This window comes from Ahaetulla prasina, chromosome 8, assembly GCF_028640845.1.
Source record: "Ahaetulla prasina isolate Xishuangbanna chromosome 8, ASM2864084v1, whole genome shotgun sequence".
NCBI classification, from domain to species: domain Eukaryota; kingdom Metazoa; phylum Chordata; class Lepidosauria; order Squamata; family Colubridae; genus Ahaetulla; species Ahaetulla prasina.
In genome coordinates this window covers 74416442-74439484 of record NC_080546.1, presented here as the reverse complement: position 1 = coordinate 74439484, position 23043 = coordinate 74416442, and the positions used below count along the sequence as shown (strand labels likewise).

General features: G+C 41.2%; 1 protein-coding gene across 2 annotated transcripts in view; it reads left to right on the top strand.

The window, feature by feature from the left end:
• Positions 1-20185: 20185 nt before the first annotated feature.
• Positions 20186-23043, top strand: part of SPOCK3 (SPARC (osteonectin), cwcv and kazal like domains proteoglycan 3) — a 147821-nt gene continuing 144963 nt past the window's right edge. For both annotated transcript variants that reach the window (XM_058193570.1, XM_058193571.1), the window contains exons 1-2: positions 20186-20407; positions 20793-21005. In XM_058193570.1, coding sequence (XP_058049553.1) covers positions 20793-21005 — 213 coding nt within the window. In that variant the 5' untranslated portion in view covers positions 20186-20407. The remainder of the gene's footprint in view (positions 20408-20792; positions 21006-23043) is intronic.

The window sequence follows — 23043 nt, the reverse complement described above, 5'->3', positions numbered from 1 at the left end:
AAGAAACGATGCTGCTATTTCCTGCCTGTCTTATTAGTCCCATTTAGATAGTAATGTGCATCACTACATTTATTTCAAAATGTGATTAGCCAATTTTGCTTCATTTGTTGTCCTTCTAGTTGCCAATGGAGTTCTAGCAAAGGTCATAGGGTGGCATGAACAGGAAGCTAAATGACTCTGTTTTCTCAATGTTTTAGACTATATAAAGCATGAATAATTCCAAGTTGGGTTCAGAATGTTATGGATGACAGCTATCTTATCTCATCTTGACAGACTGGATTCTTGAAGTTACAGATTTTACTATTTATCTTTTAGCAGTTTATAAATTAAGCACTATTTATATGATAAAAGCTTTAAAGATCACAGGCAAGGTCAGTATGCAGCATGACCCTTTGCATATTCATGTTCACAGTGGCAATAAGGTTGACAAAGCAGACTTAACTTAGCTTCCTTTATTGCATTAGCAGCTGCATTTTAGCAGATTTATTTAGGTGGCCTGCTCCACATATGGAAGTAAAGTGTGAAAAGATGTTTTCTCAGTACTTTGGTGTTAAAATTATTAAAATTCACCCAGGTCTGGATTCTTAATGGGTGAGATCAGAGAAGGTGTGGGGGTGGGACGACATCTTGCATTGTAACCTGAGATTGAAGCTAGAACTTCATCGGTTCTATGAAAATGAACACAGTACTCAGCAGCAGAAGCACCATCACCTGCAATCTTAATACATGCCCCAGCTACATTTTCAGGAGTCAAAGAACTTGGGCTTTGATCTGTGAAGTTCTCAATGTCTTTCCTGGGGAAAGGTTGATACAAGTTGCCTTGAAAGAGTTGCTGCATGGGTCCCTCCTGAAAATGCCCTCCCTAGATCCAGCTGTTTTAAACAACTATTTCCTGGATTCCAACCATCATACTATTATTATTATTATTATTATTATTATTATTATTATTATTATTATTATTATTATTATTATTATTATTATTATTAAATTTGTATACCGTCCTTCTCCCGAAGGACTCGGGGCGGTTCACAGCCAATAAAACCACAATACATATGATACAGATTAAAAAACAGTTTAAAAAACTAATTCAATATACGGCCTAAAATTTTTTAAATACAATTAAAAAACGCATTTAAAAGCCCCTATCTAAAACCCCAATTTAAAACTATATTTAAGCTAGTCCTGCACGTTGAAACAACAACGTCTTCAGCTCGCGGCGGAAGGTCCGGAGGTCGGGGAGTTGACGGAGCCCCGGAGGTAGCTCATTCCAGAGGGCAGGAGCCCCCACAGAAAAGGCCCTCCCCCTGGAGGTCGCCAGCCGACATTGTCTGGCTGACAGTATCTGAAGAAGGCCCTCTCTGTGAGAGCGCACTGGTCAATGGGAGGCTACCGGTGGCAGTAGGTGGTCCCATAGATAACCCGGTCCTATGCCATGGAGCGCTTTAAAGGTGATAACCAGCACCTTGAATTGCACCCGAAAGACTACCGGCAGCCAGTGCAGACCGCGCAGGAGAGGTGTCACATGGGCGTCACGAGGTGCTCCCTCTATCACCCGCGCAGCTGCATTCTGGACCAGTTGAAGCCTCCGGGTACCCTTCAAGGGGATCCCCATGTAGAGAGCATTACAGTAGTCCAGGTGGGATGTAACAAGGGCATGAGTGACCGTGCACAAGGCTTTGGAGAAGTTGAGAAATTTTTTGAAGGTCAGGTGCTTGCCAAGTGACCATGGACAGCTTATAAGACAGTTAAAACAATCAAAAGAAAACAGCTAAAAGAATGGAATTGCATGACTTCTGATTCTTGTATGTTTTTTTAAAAAAAACCATAGATACTAAATTTATTATTCTCTGGATTGCTTCTCTTCATTGGGAGTAGGGTACATTGATCAAAGCAGCTCCAGTCCTTTCTGTGTGACAATTGGAATGGATAGCAGAGGGCAGGAGAGATTGATCTGACAGTGGTATCCTTGTAGGATAAGTGTCAGGCCTGCCTCTGTTCAAAACTCAAGAAAGAAACCCCCCAACTCCATTGAATTAAGTAAGAAGTACTTTTACTAAGTTTGAAATGATAGCAGTGAAAGCAAGGCAAGATCTGATTAAAAATGCACAGAAATTATACATTGAAATTCATCCCAAATCCTTCCCCCCAGGATCCAGCACTGAAAGTCCAATCAACGTGCAGTATGATGTTATGGGAAAGCTCCTCTTCAGGTATTTCTTGCATTTGGAGTCTCAGGATGACTGGCCTTGACGGAGCATAAACAACTCCATTCAGCAGCACCATAATTCATGACCAGTGATGAAATCTGAACCGGTTTACTACTGGTTCGGTGGCTGTGTGTGTGCTCCGTGTGCCAAACGCACACTGTGCACCACGCGCCATATGTGAGTGTACGCATGCACGCATGCGGTACCCTCACATAGGAAGGAAGGTAAGTAGAACAGCGCGAGAGGGGGTGATCAGCTGTGGCGTGCGATTGTCAGAGCCTTTTTTTTTACTTTTTAAAAGCATTTTTACTACTGATTCAGGTGAATAGGTAATAAAAATGTTTTAAAAAGTAAAAAAAAAAAAAGAGGTTCCAATGATCCCAGGCCACAGCTGTGATCGTCAGAGTCTTTTTTTTTTACTTTTTTTAAAGCATTTTTTAAACTACCTATTCATCTGAATAGGTAGTAAAAAATGCTTTTAAAAGTGGGGAAAAAAGGCTCTGACGATCGCGCAGCTCAGCCGTGATTGTCAGAGCCTCTTTTTTAACCTTTTAAAAGCATTTTTTTACAACCTGTTCTTACCATTCGGGCAGGAAAAGCGAGCAAGCCAGAAAGAAGCAGTAAGCGGGCAAGCAGGTGATTGGGTGGGCATGGGCGGGGGAGTAGGGATTTTTGCCAACGGTTCTCAGAACCACCCGCCGCCATCGCTACCGGATTGCCCGGATCTGGTCCGAACCGGGAGCATTTCACCTCTGGTGCAAACCTTCCTTCCAGTTCTTATGGGACTACTCCACACCAGCATGGTTCCCCATCCCAAATGCCTATGGCCCCCTCCCTGTTTCTATGGCAGCCGATAGCAAGCACACTGCAGAAACACATGCTGGAGATCCAGCTGACAGTAACTTGTCTTCATATCCATAAATCCTTTAGGACACATCAGGCGCCAGTTCGGAATAAGATGTCATCAGTGTGCTGATGACAAGTCAGACTGGAGATATAGTGGAAGTCTAGACCTGCTATCTAGAAGCTGAAAGGGGCTCAATGGGGAAGAAAAAACTGAAGCTGAACATTTAAAAGCTGGAGCAGCTATTTGCTCAACAAATGCTCTGGCTCTCTGAATGTTTTGGATGTAATCCTCCCCTAAAGGGGAAAGAGTCTGATTTTGTTATTCCTTTTGACTTATGGCTACAGTTAGATAAGTAGGTGGAGGCCATGATTAGAAAGGTTTTGCTCAGAGGTGAAATGTAAAATTTGTTACTACTGGTTCTGTGGGCATGGCTTGGTTGGGGGTGTAATGTGACTGGGTGGGCATGGCCAACTTTTTTTTTTACTTTTAAAAGCATTTTTTCTACAACCTTTGGCAGAGGAGATAGTAAAAAATGCTTTTAAAAGGCTCCGACGATCCCAGCTGAGTTGCCTGATTGTCAGAGGCTTTTGTTTTCTTTTAAAAGCATTTTTTTTGCCTTTAAAAGAAAAAAAAGCCTCTGATGAGTAGGCAACTCAGTTGGGAAAATCAGAGCCTTTTAAAAGCATTTTTTTTACCTTTTTGGCTGAAGAGGTTGTAGAAAAAATGCTTTTAAAAGTAAAAAAAAAAACTTCTGATGATCGCGCGGCTCAGCTGGGAGGGGCGGGATTTTTGCTATAGGTTCTCCAAACCACCTGGTTTTGCTCAATCTCAGCTGCTATACCAGATATGGTGGATTTAGGTTGAAGGGGGCAGGAAATAAGTTCCTGTAAATTAAATCATCTTTGGAAATTTGAACAGCATGCATTCTGAAATCTTTTGGAGCTTGGTTTAAAAAACAACTTTTCCATCAAGCTTTTAACAAGGCAGACATCATGTATTATTCTATAATGTGATTTATTTATATGATTTCATATAAAATTGCGAACTACTGGGATTGGAACTGGCAATATAAAATATTGCAACCAAAAAAAAAAGTTAATTAAGGAATTGATGGCACTTCATGATGAGGACTGTACATAAGATTGGAAGTAGCTTTTAGAGCTGTGCAATTTCATGGTACTAACTAGTGTTTTTATGGCCTCAGTAAACCACAACAGATCTGTTGTTTTCTTTGTTGACAACCCATTTTCCATTTTCCAAGTATACTTGCCTGCTTTATTTACAATAAGTTTATATACTGTCTCAATCGAACCCATATCCCATTGGACTGTAAACAATTTACAATATTTATTGAATTTGTAAACATAATTTTATCAATTGATTCAAGCAACATAAAACAAAATACAATAACAGTAGTACAATTATATAAAATATAATCAATATATAAATGAAATAAGACTAAATCTTACTTAATTCATAAAATTGCTCCGACAAAGGCAAGTCCTTACATGCCAGTTGCATTTCCTGATGGGAGGGGACGCTATCATTAGCTCTCTAAGTTAGATGGACAGATTCAACTGAGGATAAGCACTTATCTCTTAGATAACTAAGACTCAAGTAATTAATGGCTTGAAAAGCAGCTATCGGCATCCTGAATTGCATTTAACTTCACGCTGGTATCATTTAGCAGCAATGATATAAGATGGCAGTACCAAAACTGATCAGTGAATCGTACAGCCTGCTGCATGACGAGTTTCTGGATGATCTTCAAAGACAGTCCCAAGAAACCTAAATGAAATATGATAAGACATCAGTGAATGCCCTCAGTACATCCTGTTCCAGAGATTATAAGTGATACAAAGTTTAGCACCTTTGAATTGTAAACCAAGATACATTTCCCTTACAGGTTGTGTGCCTGGTGTCTCTGAGGTAGTAGACCCCCACTCGGAGAAAAATATAGTATTGTCAAGGAAACAAGCAGTTTCTAAACTAAGTTGTTTAGCTTAATCTGAACCTTTTTCTCTCTATTCAGACTTTAATAACTTAAGGCAGTAGTTCAGGACATCTATCACATCTCTCATTTGGCCTGGGCTGGAGATGTACAAATTAGTATCATCTACAAATTAATATCTCAGCCCAAATCCATGGATGATCTCTCACTGCTGCATTATACAGATATCACATTATCCTAGATCTCTCAGCGGCTTTTGATACCATCGACCATGGTATCCTGCTGCGGCGGTTGGGGGGATTGGGAATGGGAGGCACCGTGTTTTGGTGGTTCTCATCCTATCTCTCCAACCGATCGCAGACAGTGTTGCCAGGGGGGCAGAGATCAACCTCGAGGTGCCTCCTTTGTGGGGTGCCACAGGGGTCGGTTCTCTCGCCTCTTCTGTTCAACATCTACATGAAGCCGCTGGGTGAGGTCATCAGTGGTTTTGGGGTGAGTTATCAACTGTACGCGGATGACACCCAGCTGTACATTTCCACCCCTGACCACCCCAATGAAGCTGTCGAAGTGTTGTCTCGGTGTTTGGATGCCGTATGGGTCTGGATGGGGAGAAACAGGCTCAAGCTCAACCCCTCCAAGACTGAGTGGCTGTGGATGCCGGCATCCCGGTACAGTCAGCTGCAACCGCGGCTGACTGTTGGGGGCGAATCATTGGCCCCAATGGAGAGGGTGCGCAATCTGGGTGTTCTCCTGGATGGACGGTTGTCCTTTGAAGATCACTTGGCGACCGTCTCCAGGAGAGCTTTTTACCAGGTCCGCCTGGTGCGCCAGTTGCACCCCTTTCTAGACCGGGATGCCTTATGCACGGTCACTCACGCCCTCGTCACTTTCGCCTGGACTACTGCAATGCTCTCTACATGGGGCTCCCCTTGAGGTGCACCCAGAGACTTCAGTTGGTTCAGAATGCAGCCGCGTGGGTGATAGAGGGAGCCACTCGTGGCTCCCATGTAACACCGATCCTGCGCAGGCTGCACTGGCTACCTGTGGTTTTCCGAGTGCACTTCAAGGTGCTGGTTACCACCTTTAAAGCGCTCCATGGCATAGGACCGGGATATCTTCGGGACTGCCTTCTGCTACCACATGCCTCCCACCGGCTGATACGGTCCCATAGAGAGGGTCTTCTCAGGGTGCCATCAGCCAAACAGTGTAGGCTGGCGACCCCCAGGGGAACAGCCTTCTCTGTGGGCGCACCTACCCTCTGGAATGAGCTTCCCCCAGGACTTCGACAACTTCCTGACCTCCGGACCTTTCGCCGCGAGCTGAAGATGTATCTATTCTTCCGAGCAGGACTGGCTTAAATAGGGTTTTTAAATATGGATTTTATTGGGGTTTATTTTATATATTTTGTATTGTATTTTAAATTCCACCCTACAGAGTTTTGTACTTTCAATTAATCCCATTATCAGAAGAAATGATCTGTTCATTTCATGAAACTGATGGAAACATCTCCAAGAATTAGACCGCATTCAACTGAAAAGAAAGGCCAGTTATGTGTTTTGGGCCAGTGATGACATGGAAAGGGTCCATAGTATCATGGCAGCTATAAAGTCATGAGCAATCTCTGAACTCAGAGAAGGAAGTTCAAAATTGCCCATTTTTAAGATCACAAAACCATCCCTGTATGAGAGTAACTATTTCTGGAATGGGTGCTACCCTGCAGCTGGGACAGTACAATAGCTGCACTGTAAGCTTGTGTCTCTGCTTCAACTTCACAAATATGGGCCTCATACCAGGAGTGAAATGCTACCAGTTCAGATCTGTTCACCCGAACCGGTAATAAAAAATGCTACTGGTTCAGGCAAACCGGTATTTCCGACAATCAGCTGTGCTGCGCGATTTATATTTGCTCGAAAGCAGGAAATGCTTTCTAGCAAATACAAATCACACAGCACAGCTGTCTCCCCCCTCGCTGTTGTATTTACCTTTGCAGACTCAGAAAAAGCTTCTTAATCCTCCTCTTTCAGCGCTGCATGGTAGCGCCTGTGGTGTGCATCTACATGCAAAGCAAACTGGAAGCGAAGCAAACCTGTAGCAGTCTTCAGAACATTTCAACCCTGCCTCATATTAGTCTGTCTCAGGACTAGAGCTCCACAGTTCTCACAACTGTCATACTATCTTTTCTATCCCAGAACTGTAGTTAATCTGACTGGAGTGAAAGAGTGATTCTCCTTTCTTTGTCCATCCATGTCTTAATGACACATGCCAGGTCCATCCTCTCAAATCTTATATGAGATTAGATTTATTACACATAGAAATTAGTATTCAAACGTATTGACCTAAGACAGGTCTGCCAAGAAATCTGATTGTCTGATTTTGAGTAATAATTGGGGGAGGAGGGGTGCTATAAGTAGCATACAGTTCATACTCTGGTGGCTCAACAGACAAATGCAGTCTGTTATTAACAGCAGCTGCTTGCAATTACTGCAGGTTCAAGTCCCACCAGGCCCAAGGTTGACTCAGCCTTCCATCCTTTATAAGGTAGGTAAAATGAGGACCCAGATTGTTGGGGCAATAAGTTGACTTTGTATGTAATATATAAATGGATGAAGACTATTGCTTGACATAGTGTAAGCTGCCCTCAGTCTTCGGAGAAGGGCGGGATATAAATGCGAATAAAAAAAAAAATACAGTTTCCAGTCTCTGTTCCCATGGCATGGCTTCCTCTTCCATCCCCAATCTCACAACATATGTATTCAGTGGTGGGATCCTCCTAGTTTAACAACTGTATGTGTGCCTGACATGCGCTGTGCACACGTGTGCAGTTTGAAAAAATATTTTCTTTTGAGGAGTTTCTTGAGGAGAAACACAGATGAGGCATGGCAATCTGCTCTGCCGCGTGAATCAGCAGAGAAGATAAAGGTAGGAAAATAGCATGGGTAAGCCCAACTGATCATCGGGGCTAACTTAGTTTCGCTTACAGCTGATCGTTGGAGCTACTGGTTCATCTAAACCGATCCGAACCAGTAGAATCCCACCTCTCTATGTACCCTTCTGTACCACTATAGCTGGAGCCTGGCCTCAGCCAAGTCTTTCAAAAGCAAATATCATTTGATGGCTTTGGTGTTTCCCTTCATTGGAACAGCTGGTTTGGGGGGATGATTTTGGTTTTTATTTGCATAAAAAGAAATAAGAACATAAAAATATAGACGGGGATGTGGAGTGGAGTGGAGTTTTTTATTTATTTTTTATAGTGAGTGGGATAGGAAGAATTGCTTCTTCAGGAATTACGCAGTGGTTCCATGCTTCTGGTCCTTAGTATTTAGCAGCAGTAAATATGAGGCTCTGTTTTAGGCCCAGTACTCTTCAACATCTTCATCAATTACTTGGATGAGGGGATAGATGGGGAACTCATCAAATTTGCAGATGACACCAAGCTGGCAGGAATAGCCAACACTCCAGAAGATAGACTCAAGATACAGAAGGATCTTGACAGACTTGAACATTGGGCGCTATCTAACAAAATGAAATTCAACAGTGAAAAAAGTAAGGTTCTAGATTTAGGCAAAAAAACAACACCAACAGCCCAAAATGAACAGGTATCATATATGTGGTACCTTTCTCAATAGTAGTAACTGAGAGGGATCTTGGAGTCCTAGTGGACAACCATTTAGATATGAGCCAGCAGTGTGCAGCAGCTGCCAAAAAAGCCAACACAGTTCTGGGCTGCATAAACAGAGGGATAGAATCAAAATCATGTGAAGTGTTAATACCACTTTATAATGCCACACTGGGAATATTGCATTCAGTTATGGTCGCCACGATGTAAAAAAGATGTTGCGACTCTAGAAAGAGTGCAGAGAAGAGCAACAAAGATGATTAGGGGATTGGAAGCTAAAATATATGAAGAACGGTTACAGGAACTCGGTATGCCTAGTTTAATGAAAAGAAGGACTAGGGGAGACATGATAGCAGTGTTCCAATATCTCAGGGGCTGCCACAAAGAAGAGGGAGTCAAACTATTCTCCAAAGCACCTGAGGGTAGAAGAAGAAACAATGGGTGGAAACTAATCAGGGAGAGAAGCAACTTAGAACTAAGGAGAAATTTCCTGACAGTTAGAACAATTAATAAGTGGAACAACTTGCCTGCAGGAGTTGTGAATGCCCCAACACTGGAAATTTTAAAGAAGATGTTGTATAACCATTTGTTTGAAGTGGTGTAGGGTTTCCTGCCTAAGCAGGGGGTTGGACTAGAAGACCTCCAAGGTCCCTTCCAACTCTGTTGTTGTTGCTGTTGTGATGATGATGATGATGATGAGGAGGAGGAGGAGGAGGAGGAGGAGGAGGAGTGTGGATCATCTTCAAATGCTTTTTGAAAGATTAGGAAGTAGAAATAGAAGCTACATGGAAATGTCCTGGGATCTTATTGAATTAAAATCCTTGAATTTACAGTTGAAAATAGCCCAAACCATGGCAAAACAAAATCTATTAAGATTAACTACAAGGGACTGTCAACTATGTTCAGAAAAAAAATACAAGGATGAAGCTGAAGAATACCGTATTTTAAATTAATGTTCAACATAGTGGAAAAAAGCTATTGCTAGAATTCATGCAGATAATATTTTGCAGGCAGAAACATAATAAATATAGTATTTCTTGGATGTGAATTATTTATGAGTGTTATTATCAGGAAAAATATTTTTAATGTGTCTATAAGCAGCTCAAATATCTATCAACTGATCTGAGCTTTATTAGGCAACATCAACAGCACCACTGTTTTTTCCTACGCAATTCCTAGCAGCCTATGGAAATTCAAATTATCTATCCAGCAAGGAACGGTTGAAAAATTTCTATCCATTATAATTCTTAAATTTCTGCTTTGTGTGTGTGTGTGTGTGCTTCATCACCATCCCTTTTTTTTTTTTTTGCCATAGATACCATAATATTACATTTTATTTTACTAAAAGAAATTCTGATGAACTGGGTCAGTAGCAGAATAAAATCTTCTTAATCCAGTCTTCTCCACCCTGGGAAAATAAACATCTGGTTTGAAGGAATCAATTTTAGGTTTGACCTAACCCAGGGGTCTCCAACCTTGGTCAATTTAAGACTTGTGGACTACAACTCCCAGAATTCCTCAGCCAGCAAACCTTCCCCTGGAGTGGGGGGGTATGGGGATTTTAGGCTTGCTGTCAAACATCAGCCATAATACTAATGACTGTTTTGAACAATATGCAGGTTGTATTACACCGATGGCTATTGTATATGTAAAATTATGACTGAAACCTATATTGGTTCACACCGTTAGGAAGTTTCTCCTTAGTTTTAGGTTGCTTCTCTCTTTGTTCAGTTTCCATCCATTGCTTCTTGTTTTGCCTTCTGGTGCTTTGGAAAATATTGCCCCCCCCCCTTCTTTCTGGCAGCCCCTTAAAAGCCTTTTGCCTATTACACTCTTGGGCAAAGCATGTGAGCCATTTTCTCCTTTCAGTGGTCCATGAAAGTGCATCTATAACAGGGGTCTCCAACCTTGGCCTCTTTAAAACTTGTGGACTTCAACTCCAGCTTTGCTGGCTGAGGAATTCTTGGAGTTGAAGTCCACAAGTCTTAAAGGGGCCAAAGTTGGAGACCTCTGACCTAGTCCACTCTATAACAGAGGTCTCTGATTTTCTATTACTGCAGAAGTCCCCAACTTTTATGGCTTGGTGGGCTGGGGGGGGAGAGGGGAACTGGTTCTGAATGGGCCACAGCCTGGTGTGGGTCACGGCTCGGGGATTTCACAACAAATAGGATGTTGTGAAAAGAAATACATTAATAGTTTATAGGTTGCCCCAAGACCTAGTCTTTTCCCAAACCTGTTGAACATCCAAATAAAGCTGCTAGGGAAGATCACCCACTGGTTGGGATGAAGAAACAGGAATATGCTTATAATACCCATTCATATACCTCCATCATGGGCCAAGACAATATTGTAGTAGTCATAACCTAGTGTCAATCAGTTCCTGAGAAGAGAAACATACTTGCACTCCACCCAAGAGGAGCTGTTAATTCAAAACCCTACCATTTTAAATGTAATACCAGTTTTAGTGCCTGGAATGCACTACCAGACTCCGTGGTAGTGTTGACCTCACTCCATTCTTAAGAGGTCTGTAAAGGGCGTGCATAAGAGCACCAGCGTGCCTACCGTCCCTGTCCTAATGTTCCCTTTAGTTGTATTCCTTTTATGTATTCAATTCATGCTAGCCTTGTGGTGCAACCAAAACAATCTGGAACTGAACACACTTAAAACCGTAGAAATGGTGGTAGACTTTAGGAAAAACCCTTCCATACTTCCACCTCTCACAATACTTGACAACACAGTATCAACAGTAGAAACCTTCAAATTTCTGGGTTCTATCATATCGCAAGATCTCAAATGGACAGCTAACATCAAAAACATCATTAAAAAAGGACAACAAAGAATGTTTTTTCTGCGCCAACTCAGTAAGCTCAAACTGCCCAAGGAGCTGCTGATCCAATTCTACAGAGGAATTATTGAGTCTGTCATTTGCACCTCTATAACTGTCTGGTTCGGTTCTGCAACCCAACAAGAAAAACACAGACTTCAGAGGATAATTAGAACTGCAGAAAAAATAATTGCTACCAACCTGCCTTCCATTGAGGACCTGTATACTGCACGAATCAAGAAGAGGGCCGTGAAAATATTTGCAGATCCCTCGCATCCTGGACATAAACTGTTTCAACTCCTACCCTCAAAATGACGCTATAGAGCACTGCACACCAGAACAACTAGACACAAGAACAGTTTTTTCCCGAAGGCCATCACTCTGCTAAACAAATAATTCCTTCAACACTGTCAGATATTTACTGAATCTGCACTACTATTAATCGTCTCATAGTTCCCATCACCAATCTCTTTCCATTTATGACTATATGACTATAACTTGTTGCTGGCAATCCTTATGATTTATATTGATATATTGACCATCAATTGTGTTGTAAATGTTGTACCTTGATGAACGTATCTTTTCTTTTATGTACCCTGAGAGCATATGCACCAAGACAAATTCCTTGTGTGTCCAATCACACTTGGCCAATAAAAATTCTATTCTATTCTAATATGTATTTGACAAAATAAATAAATACATTTTGACTCTTAATGGAATTATCTTTCACTTAGAGAGAGTGGTGGTGGAGTAAAGTGGGAGGAAGAGACAAAGGATAAGGCTGCTTGTTCCTGCTTCTAGAAGTTGTGGGAAAGATAGTCTTTCTGAACTCTGGATGTTGTGCCATTAGTGACTTACCTGGAAATGGATGTACTAAGGCAGGGGTATCAAAGTCATGTCATCACAGCAGCATCCCATGATGTATCGGGACTTTTTTCCCCTTGGCTAAACTGGGCATGGCCAGCACGTGAGGCATCTGGTCCATGGCCCAAGAGTTTGATAGCCCTGTACTAAGGTCTTTGTTATCATACAAAGGATTGTTGTAATTTCCTTAAGAGGAATTTGTTCTTCTCTCTCCAATTTTAGATAGATAGATAGATAGATAGATAGAATTTTTTATTGGCCAAGTGTGATTGGACACACAAGGAATTTGTCTTGGTGCATATGCTCTCAGGGTACATAAAAGAAAAGATACGTTCATCAAGGTACAACATTTACAACACAATTGATGATCAATATATCAATGTAAATCATAAGGATTGCCAGCAACAAGTTATAGTCATACAGTCATAAGTGGAAAGAGATTGGTGATGGGAACTATGAGACGATTAATAGTAGTGCAGATTCAGTAAATAGTCTGACAGTGTTGAGGGAATTATTTGTTTAGCAGAGTGATGGCCTTCGGGAAAAAACTGTTCTTGTGTCTAGTTGTTCTGGTGTGCAGTGCTCTATAGCGTCGTTTTGAGGGTAGGAGTTGAAACAGTTTATGTCCAGGATGCGAGGGATCTGTAAATACTTTCACGGCCCTCTTCTTGATTCGTGCAGTATACAGGTCCTCAATGGAAGGCAAGTTGGTAGCAATTATTTTTTCTGCAGTTCTAATTATCCTCTGAAGTCTGTGTTTTTCTTGTTGGGTTGCAGAACCGAACCAGACAGTTATAGAGGTGCAAATGACAGACTCAGTAATTCCTCTGTAGAATTGGATCAGCAGCTCCTTGGGCAGTTTGAGCTTACTGAGTTGGCGCAGAAAGAACATTCTTTGTTGTCCTTTTTTAATGATGTTTTTGATGTTAGCTGTCCATTTGAGATCTTGCAATATGATAGAACCCAGAAATTTGAAGGTTTCTACTGTTGATACTGTGTTGTCAAGTATTGTGAGAGGTGGAAGTATGGAAGGGTTTTTCCTAAAGTCTACTACCATTTCTACGGTTTTGAGTGTGTTCAGTTCCAGATTGTTTTGGTTGCACCACAATCAATTGGCAGCATGTCCCCTAGGAAATAGGTATCCTGCAGGGCTCAAGTCCCCAACATCTAAATATCAGGTTGGACCAATGGAGCCCCTGTATATATATATTTATCCTCACAACAGTCCTGTTGGCAACCAGGCCAGTTTCTCAGCCCATGTATCAGCACAGCTGTCTTTCAAGGTAAGAACGGATACTTTCTAGATCATGTGGTATTAATTTCATTGTTGGAACTAGATATATTTAGGACTGTGATGTCAATAACAGCTCCTATGTCAGTTTTTAGAAAGACAGAACATGTGCATTAATTGTGTTAGAAAATGAGAGATAAAAATACTACTTTGCTAGCAAAAGTATGTATTTTTTTTAATGTTCAGCTTAATAAAAAGAAGAAAGCACCAAAATTTTAAAGGAACTCATAAAATCTGCTAATTGTGTTAACCAGAGACTATGTCAATGAAAATAATCAATAGCTACTCACTAGTGAATCATATTCTAGCATTATACTTGTATTGCATATGCAGTATGCAAAAAATTACCATTCATTCTCTTATTTCATTTCATTTTTGATCTTCCAGTTGAAAGATCATTGAATTGAAAGTTATTAAATTTTTGAGGAAAAAGTATAAACATTTTGGTGTGTCAGCAGGTTTTAAGATTAATAAACAGAAAACAAAGACGTTTTGATGAAGAAAACTGGTTTTAAACTTGAGAAAAGGGTTAAATACCTTGACTCCCCAACATATATAAAGTATAAGGGAAAGGGAAAGATTCCCCTTGTATGTATGTGCTACTTGTTCCCAACTTTGGGGGTGGTGCTCATCTCCGTTTCAAAGCCGAAGAGCCAGTGCTGTCTGAAGACGTCTCCGTGGTCATGAGGCCAGCATGACTAAATGCCAAAGACACAAGGAATGCTGTTACCTTCCCACCAAAGGTAGTCCCTATTTTCCTACTTGCATTTTTTACGTGCTTTTGAACTGCTAGTTTAGCTGGGACAAGTAACAGCTGGGACAAATAACAGGAGCTCACCCCGTTACGCGGCACTAGGGATTTGAACCACTTAACTGCCAACCTTTCGATTGACAAGCTCACTATCTTATCCACTGAGCCACCACCATATGAAGTATATGTTGTTTCAAAATAACAATACTAAAGTATACAATGAAGTTTAAAAAGATATTGAGATGGGAGAAGTTACAATTCGTTTTTGGGAAGAATTTCTATGATTAAAATGAATATTTTACCTAGAATGTTATTTCTATTCCAAATATCTGTATTGACAATTGATTTTCCATTTAAGTATTTGCAAAACAATATTTGTTTGGTATTATAAGAAGCTGAGAATTAAATTCTCACAGAATTCTAAAGAAAGAAGGGGTTAAGAGTACCAAATTTGAAATTTGTATTTGGCAGCTTGTTTCTTAGTTTGGATAAAAGAAAATAAAAAATAGGAGGTTATTGGAATAGAAAAGAGAAGATTTAAGATTGGATGGTATAAGATTTTAAAAGTTTGTGGTATGACAAAGCTAAGGTGAATATAGATCTCAAAAATCATTAAGATATGCCATACAGAGAACTTGAAATAGGTATATGGTAATATTGTCATCTACAATAAATCCCTTTATGGTTGTCACTACAAGAATTTTTTTTTAAAGGAAAATGATAGTTAAACAAAAATGTTTAAGTTATGCTGACTTGCTGAATTTTTCCTAAGGAGAGTTTAACTTAAAAATTGAAGGTTTTACATGTCATTGGTTTTCTTATGCTCAGCTAATGAAAAGTTTTAAGTTGGATAAAAAGAATTATCAATTTGAAAAAGGTAAAACTGAATTTGATGTAGAGCCGTGTAAAAATGATCATCAGATTACTGCCAACACATATAAGCTTTTATTGAAAATGGAAATAGGACGGACAAGTTAAAAACTATAAGATAAAATGGGAAAAATGGAATTTTAAAGAGCATTTTTATCAAATGATGTCTCTTTAGTATATGATAGCAGATAAATTGTCAAAACTGGGTAAGGGAATTTCAAAGTATAAATGTAATTAAAAAGAGAGAACATTTCTTTTTAAAAAACTTTGGTAAATATATAACAAAGGTAGAAAATATTGGGATGGAGAATGTATTTTGATGCAGAAGATTTTAAAAGTGAACATATAATTGAAACTAGAGGCCTTTCTTTTGATCTTAATGGACAAATAAAACATCTTATGGAACTTTGTTCTTATACATGATAACTGCATCAGACTTTTCTATCAGTCAAAGTTGGAAGGTCTTACAAATACCTACATTGGAAGAATTTGGGATAAGATGGTGGAATTGCCCTTGATGGTAAAATTGACCATCTTGATGAAAGAAATGACTTAGACATATTTTATTTTTACTTGGAAATAGCTTTATAAGAATGGAATTACATGAAAAGATGATTTGGAGATTTGACTATTAGTATTATATGGGATTATCAAAATTATGTTAGTTTCAGAGTAAGAGTTGAATGTATTCTTAAATCTATATCTAATCTATACCAAGAAAGCTGGATGTCATTCTTTGTTACTTTTTGTTACTTTTGTTACTTTTTTTCTTTCTGCATTTATACTTTTATTCTTTTCTGAATCTTTTTCTTTGATTTTTTTTTTAAATCTGTCTGTCAGTTTACCTGTCTATCTACATATGGTATTTATAAGACACTGATAGAAAAATAGGCAATGACCTGTAGTGCGAGATAATAAACTTTCTAAGTTGATTGGTTAGTAGCATGAAGATCTTGCAGCAACAACTCTTGATTAATGAGGATGTAATATATGGGTTGGAAATTCCCCATATGATTATTAAATAACAAAAAAATTCCCCATATGATTAAATAACAAAAATAGCTTCTTCTAACATGTTAAAAACAAGAAAAAATTCAAGGAAACAATTGGCCCATTGCTGGGAGAAAGTGGCAAGAAGTTGACAAGCAGCAGGGAGAAACCAGATCTACTTAACTCTTTTTTTGCATCTGTCTTTACACAAAAGGAAAAACAATCCAACCTATCAAAAACAGCACCACAAAAAACAGATTAGGAACACAAGTTAAAATAGGGGAAAAAATGGTAAGTGAACACCTGTCTACCCTAGACAAGTTCAAATCACCAGGACCGGATGGATTACACCCCAGGGTTCTGAAGGAACTGGCAGACAAAATCTCAGAACCACTGAACTATATCTTTCAAAGATCCTGGAGCACAGGGGAACTGCCAGAGGACTGGAAAAGAGCTGATGTAGTTCCCATCTTCAAAAAAGGGGGGGAAAAAACAACAGATCCAGGAAACTACAGACCTATCAGCCTGACCTCAATACCGGGGAAGATTCTGGATAATCAAGCAACGAATCGCCGAACACCTAGAAGCAAACAAAGTAATAACCAAAAGTCAACATGGGTTTGTCAAAAACAGATCATGCCAAACTAATCTTATTGCATTCTTTGACAAAATGACAAAATTAGTGGACCAGAGGAATGCTGTCGATATAATTTACTTGGACTTCAGTAAAGCATTTGATACAGTAGACCATAACCTGCTACTAGATAAAGTAGAAAAATGTGGATTAGACAGCACCACCATCAGATGGATTCATAACTGGCTGACCAACCGCACTCAACATGTAGTCCTCAACAGAACTATATCCACATGGAGGGAAGTATGCAGTGGAGTACCCCAAGTCTCTGTTTTAGGCCCAGTACTCTTCAACATCTTCATCAATGACTTGGACGAGGGGATAGATGGGGAACTCATCAAATTTGCAGATGACACCAGCTGGCAGGAATAGCCAACACTCCAGAAGATAGGCTCAAGATACAGAAAGATCTTGACAGACTAGAACATTGGGCACTGTCTAACAAAATGAAATTTAACAGTGAAAAAAGTAAGGTTCTACATTTAGGCCAAAAAAATAAAATGCACAGGTACCGTATATGTGGTACCTTGCTCAATAGTAGTAACTGTGAGAGGGATCTTGGAGTCCTAGTGGACAACCATTTAGATATGAGCCAGAAGTGTGCAGCAGCTGCCAAAAAAGCCAACACAGTTCTGGGCTGCATAAACAGAGGGATAGAATCAAGATCACGTGAAGTGTTAATACCACTTTATAATGCCTTGGTAAGGCCACACTTGGAATATTGCATTCAGTTTTGGTCGCCACGATGTAAAAAAGATGTTGCAACTCTAGAAAGAGTGCAGAGAAGAGCAACAAAGATGATTAGGGGACTGGAGGCTAAAACATATGAAGAATGGTTGCAGGAACTCGGTGTGCCTAGTTTAATGAAAAGAAGGACAAGGGGAGACATGATAGCAGTGTTCCAATATCTCAGGGGTTGCCACAAAGAAGAGGGAGTCAAACTATTCTCCAAAGCACCTGAAGGTAGAAGAAGAAGCAATGGGTGGAAACTAATCAAGGAAAGAAGCAACTTAGAACTAAGGAGAAATTTCCTGACAGTTAGAACAATTAACCAGTGGAACAACTTGCCTGCAGAAGATGTGAATGCTCCAACACTGGAAATTTTTAAGAAAATGTTGGATAATTATTTCTCTGAAATGGTGTAGGGTTTCCTGCCTGGGCAGGGGGTTGGACTAGAAGACCTCCAAAGTCCCTTCCAACTCTGTTATTGTTGTTGTTGTTTTTGTGATGATGATGATGATGATGATGTCAGGAAGAAATAAATAACAGGGAGGAAAATTTAGTATTATTACTTCCCTTGTGTAGTTAGTATTAATCACTGGTAAAGTGAATTACCAGAAGAGATGTAGGTGATGATATTTTCTGAATGATGGCAACAGAGGAAATAATTTAAGGCTGAGTCACATAAATGCTTGCCTCAGTTCTAGTAAAGGCTGCTGACCATTTCTGGAAGGCAAGAATGCACATATTCTCTGCTCCACATTCTTCTCTCCTTTTCCTTTTCTTTTTCTGCAATGTGCCTTCAAGTCAATATTGATTCTTGGTGAATACCTGGATTAGTCCCTACACTTTCTTGGTAAGATTTTCAGAAGTATTTTGCCAGTGCCTTCCTAGGTCACCATATTATTATTGTCATTTTCTTTCATCAACCCATTCATCAACAGGTCTCATAGCGGCTGCTGCTGAAACCAAAAGAAAAAAGTTCTATGGCAGATGTCACAAAGTCATCTTTACCTATGAAAGCCTTTATAGATCCAACGTTCCATAAACGCACATATAAACTTGCCCCAACTTGAACTTTCTCTAAATTGCCTCTCCATTCAGGAATCTCCTGAATCTTCCTCTCACGGGCCTTCCTTTCCAAATTTTGCCATTTTCTTGGGGACAAACAGCAAAGTGTGCGAGCGCAAACCTCCTCTCTTTTGCTTATTTTCTTGGACATTGCAGGAGAGAGGATTCGATCAGGAAGCTTTGAGGCAGAGCTCCAAATGCCTCTCTTTGCTACTATGGTTCACCTCCCAGGACTGTGCAGTCACCATAAAGCAGTGGTGGGTTTCAAATTTTTTTTACTACCGGTTCTGTGGGTGTGGGCTTGGTGGGCGTGGCATGGCTTGGTGGGCGTGGCAGGGGAAGGTTACTGCAAAATCCCCATTTCCTTCCGATCAGCTGGGACTCGGGAGGCAGAGAATAGATGGGAGTGGGGCCGGTCAGAGGTGGTATTTATCAGTTCTCCGAACTACTTAAAATTTTCGTTACCAGTTCTCCAGAATTGGTCAGAAGCTGCTGAAACCCACCTCTGCTATAAAGAGAAAGCCGCTACCTCATCCAGGCACTCTAAGCCTGGGTTTGTATAGCACACACAGGTCTAAAAATAACCAAGCCTGTGTTGTGTCATGTAAACACCGCCTAAGGAGAAACCTAAACTGGCCATGGTCTATGAAGGAGCATAGGAATGAATGAATGAATAGCAAAGTGATAGATGCCACTTTCCTGATTGCTTATTTGTAGCCTATGACTATCATTAAGTGTTGTATCATTAAGTGTTAAATTTGTACCCTATGACTATCAGTAAGTGTTGTAAGTGTTGCAAGTGCACCTTGACGAATGTATCTTGTCTTTTATGTACACTGAGAGTGTATGCACCAAGACAAATTCCTTGTGTGTCCAATCACACTTGGCCAATAAAAAATTCTATTCTATTCTATTCTATTCTATTCTATTCTATTCTATTCTATTCTATTCTATTCTATTCTTTGGCTTCCTCATGGAAAGAAACCTCTTGCCTTTTTTCCCCCAGCTGCCCCAACTTTGGAGCCCAACAGAATAAGGGAAGAACATCGAGTTAGGGGCCATCTCTGCCTTATTTGGCATACCCCGTTCCATGTCCCGTCCTCCCCACATCTCACCCCACACACACACACACCAGGAGTGGCAAAGCTCAAGAGGCTAATGCCAGCCCGATAAACGGAAAGCGATGGGATGAAACCTGCGGGCTTTTCTGGCAAGGGTTGCCTCCTGCCCTTTTCCGGCTAAAAAGAGCAAGAAAAAGGCGGGGAAAGGGCTTTTTCCCTTTCTTAGGTTACCCCCCCCCACGTCCTCAACCCAGAGCCGACATTCCTTCAAAATAAAAGCGGCCGAGCGAACCCTTCTTCCTCCACCACCCCCCAGCCCCCCCCCCGCACCCCCCACCGCCTAATCGCCTCATTGGCGCTGAGCTTTGGCAACCTAACGGGCCCCATTTCCTCAGAGACCTCTGCCTCGTCTCCCCCACCCCCACCCCACTCCGAAAGGGGGGGACAGGCCGGGCTTCTGCCTGCCGCTCGTTTAGAGCTGCGCGCCGGGGTGGGTTGAGGTAGCGGAGTCGGGGGGAGAAGGAGGGCCTGCGAGGCAGCGGCGGCCGGGAGAGCGCGCGCGCTGGGCGCAAAGGAGCTGAGTGGACGGCTGGCGGCGGGTTGCAATAGCATCCTCCTCACGAAAAGATACCATTGGCGGCGGCGGCGGCAGCAGCAGCAGCGAGCTGCCTTCTCGGTGGCTGGAGTCGGTCGGTGGAATTTTCAGCAAGGTGACGGACCGCCTGGTTCTCTGCCTTTCCTTTTATTTTTAATTTCGATTTTTTTTTTCTCTCCGCTCCCCCCCCCCCAACCCGCTTTGGAAGAGAACGACTCTTCTCCTTCGAGGAAAAAATAAAAGCCCGCAACTCTTCCGTCGGAGGGAGAGAGAGAGAGAGAGAGACTCCTCGGAAGGGAAAGCTCGCTCGCCGTCTTCCACACACACCCCCCACCTTGGTCTTAGCTTTCTTTAGACTAGCAGCGCCCCCCCCCTCTCCGCCCCCCCCCCCAACTGGCTCGGTTGGGGAGGGCCTCTCGCGGTGCGCCTAATTTTTTTTTTTTGGGCTAACCACCCCCTTTTTTCGTTTCTCTCTGCCTCCCCCCCCCCTCCGTCCCCAGATGTTCAAGGTAGCAGCCTTCGCCTGCGTGTGGGCAGCCGCTTGGTGCAATCAAGCCGTGGAGTCGGCGGCGGCGGCGGGGTCGATCGCTGCAGCCACGGCGACCGGAGCCGGAGGCAGGTCAGACAGCGGGAATTTCCTGGATGATAAGCAATGGCTTACGACTATCTCCCAATATGACAAGGAGGTCGGACAGTGGAACAAATTCCGAGACGTAAGTGTGAGCTGAGGAAGCCCTGGGTTGCTCTCGCTTTCTGCTTTCTGCCCTCCCACCTCTTAAAGCGGCTTACCTGCGTCCTGGCTGCAGGCGAGATTATCTTTCCCTTGGGAAAGTTTTCCGGCTTTCTGTCTCTTTATGAATCCAGCAGGGCTGCCCCCACGACAACCACCCTGGGACTGTATTCTGTATTGCAGATTGAGTTTTATTTTAGGACCAAAAATTAGTCCTCCTATTAGGCGCCCTGTGCAGAGACCATTGCTCCCCAGTGGGGAGTTTTGGAGCATTAAAAGAAAGTTTGGAGTATTAAAAGAAGGAGTTGGGGGGGGGGAGAAGAAAAGTTATCCTCTTTTATATTTGTTTTACGTTGTCCGGAGTCGCAAAAGTGCATCATCCCTCCCCTCCTGCCCCCAGTCTTTCTCTAGGTAATGTATCAAGAAGGCAGGCATTGATCTTATTATGGCTTAATGGAACCTTTAAAAAGTGGTGGGGGGGAATGAAAAGAGACAATGCTACTTTGGAGGACTTTGGTGTCCACGGATGAATAAAAAACCCTTGATTGATGGTGATGTGTTAAATAGCACTGAGGGAAAGGGAGAGGGAGTAAAGTAGATGTCCCATATTTTTTGCCTTTTTGTGAGAAAAATGTACTGTATAATAAAAGCCATATATTGCAATTTCTGAGGTCCAGGGAATGGAAACTATGCTGCAAAGGTGGGGGGGATGGATGAAAAAAAAAATATTCAGCATCTCCGTGCTACAAAAACAGGACCACCAAGCAAAAATAGGCGATTGGTAAGGGAGAACAATGTGGAAAATAAAGGGTTTTTTTTTCTTCCATTAGTTTAGAAAGAGTGGATAGAAGAACACTTTAACTCCTTTTGACGGAAATGAGTTAAGCTTTTTCAGTCTGCCTGTTTGCCATGTTCCATCATGGTATAATATAATAATAACTGACGGGTTTTCTACTGCCATAGGGACTCCGTGTTTAAATGTGGGTTGTAGTGTTCAACCTCATGGGAAAAAAAGTAAGGAAAGTTGAAAACAGCATGCATGCAACAGGGTTACAGCTGATGCTAAGCAGTCACTGTGTCTTTCCTTTCCTGGTTTCTAATTTGGCCTGTTTAGAAAGGCCAAAGCCAAGGAGTTCACTCAGTGTATAAAAAGCTTCGCAATGGATGACAGAATTGAGATGGGATGCAAAACTGTTGCGAATTGGAAAGCACTGTAAGCCATTTTCTATCTGCTTGCTTCATCTATTTTTAATTAGGCATATTAAGTACACTGTATTGTATACTTTTAAAGTGTTCAGAACAATGTAGCTACTGAAAAGAAAAGACAGTGTTTCCCCATATTATACTAGATTAAAACTGGGGTTAAATGACTTGTTTCTGAACCATTGAAATGCTTGTTTGAAGGTTTATATTGAAGGCATAAACTTGACTTGTGCAGCCTGAGCTATACGTGTTTAATTGGAATTAATTATTCATTGAAATTTATGCCCACAGATGTTTGCATTGGATGTAGCCTCAGACTGAATACATCCTGGGAAGAAAATAATATTTATTGTAGTAATACTTCATTCTGATTGAATTGTATGCCGTGTGTTGTTTAGAAAATAGTTCTTTGGAAGGAATTGATGTTTCTGTTTTTCTTTTTTAAAAGTACCTGCCCAAAGCCCTAATATTGTCTTTATATTTTTTTTCTAAGCTGTACTTGGGAAAGAAGCTTGCTACTTGTATTATTTATATTAAATATGAATAATAACAATGCCTTCACAAAGTGATTAATGTATTTCTTTGTTGAATAGCTTGAAGATGTAGAGATTCCATGCCCTAGTGCACACTGATGGTAATTTCTGCCCTTGACACACTAATATTTTCTTAAGAGAGTTTTCTCACATTTCTTGAACATCTCCATATTGGACTCCCTTAGCATTTCAGTAGATGTTTCTGAATCCACCAGCCAGCACTTTGATTTCTGCTCCATAGGTTCTTAGGAGCTCAAGACTGCATTGATTCACAATCTTTGTTTT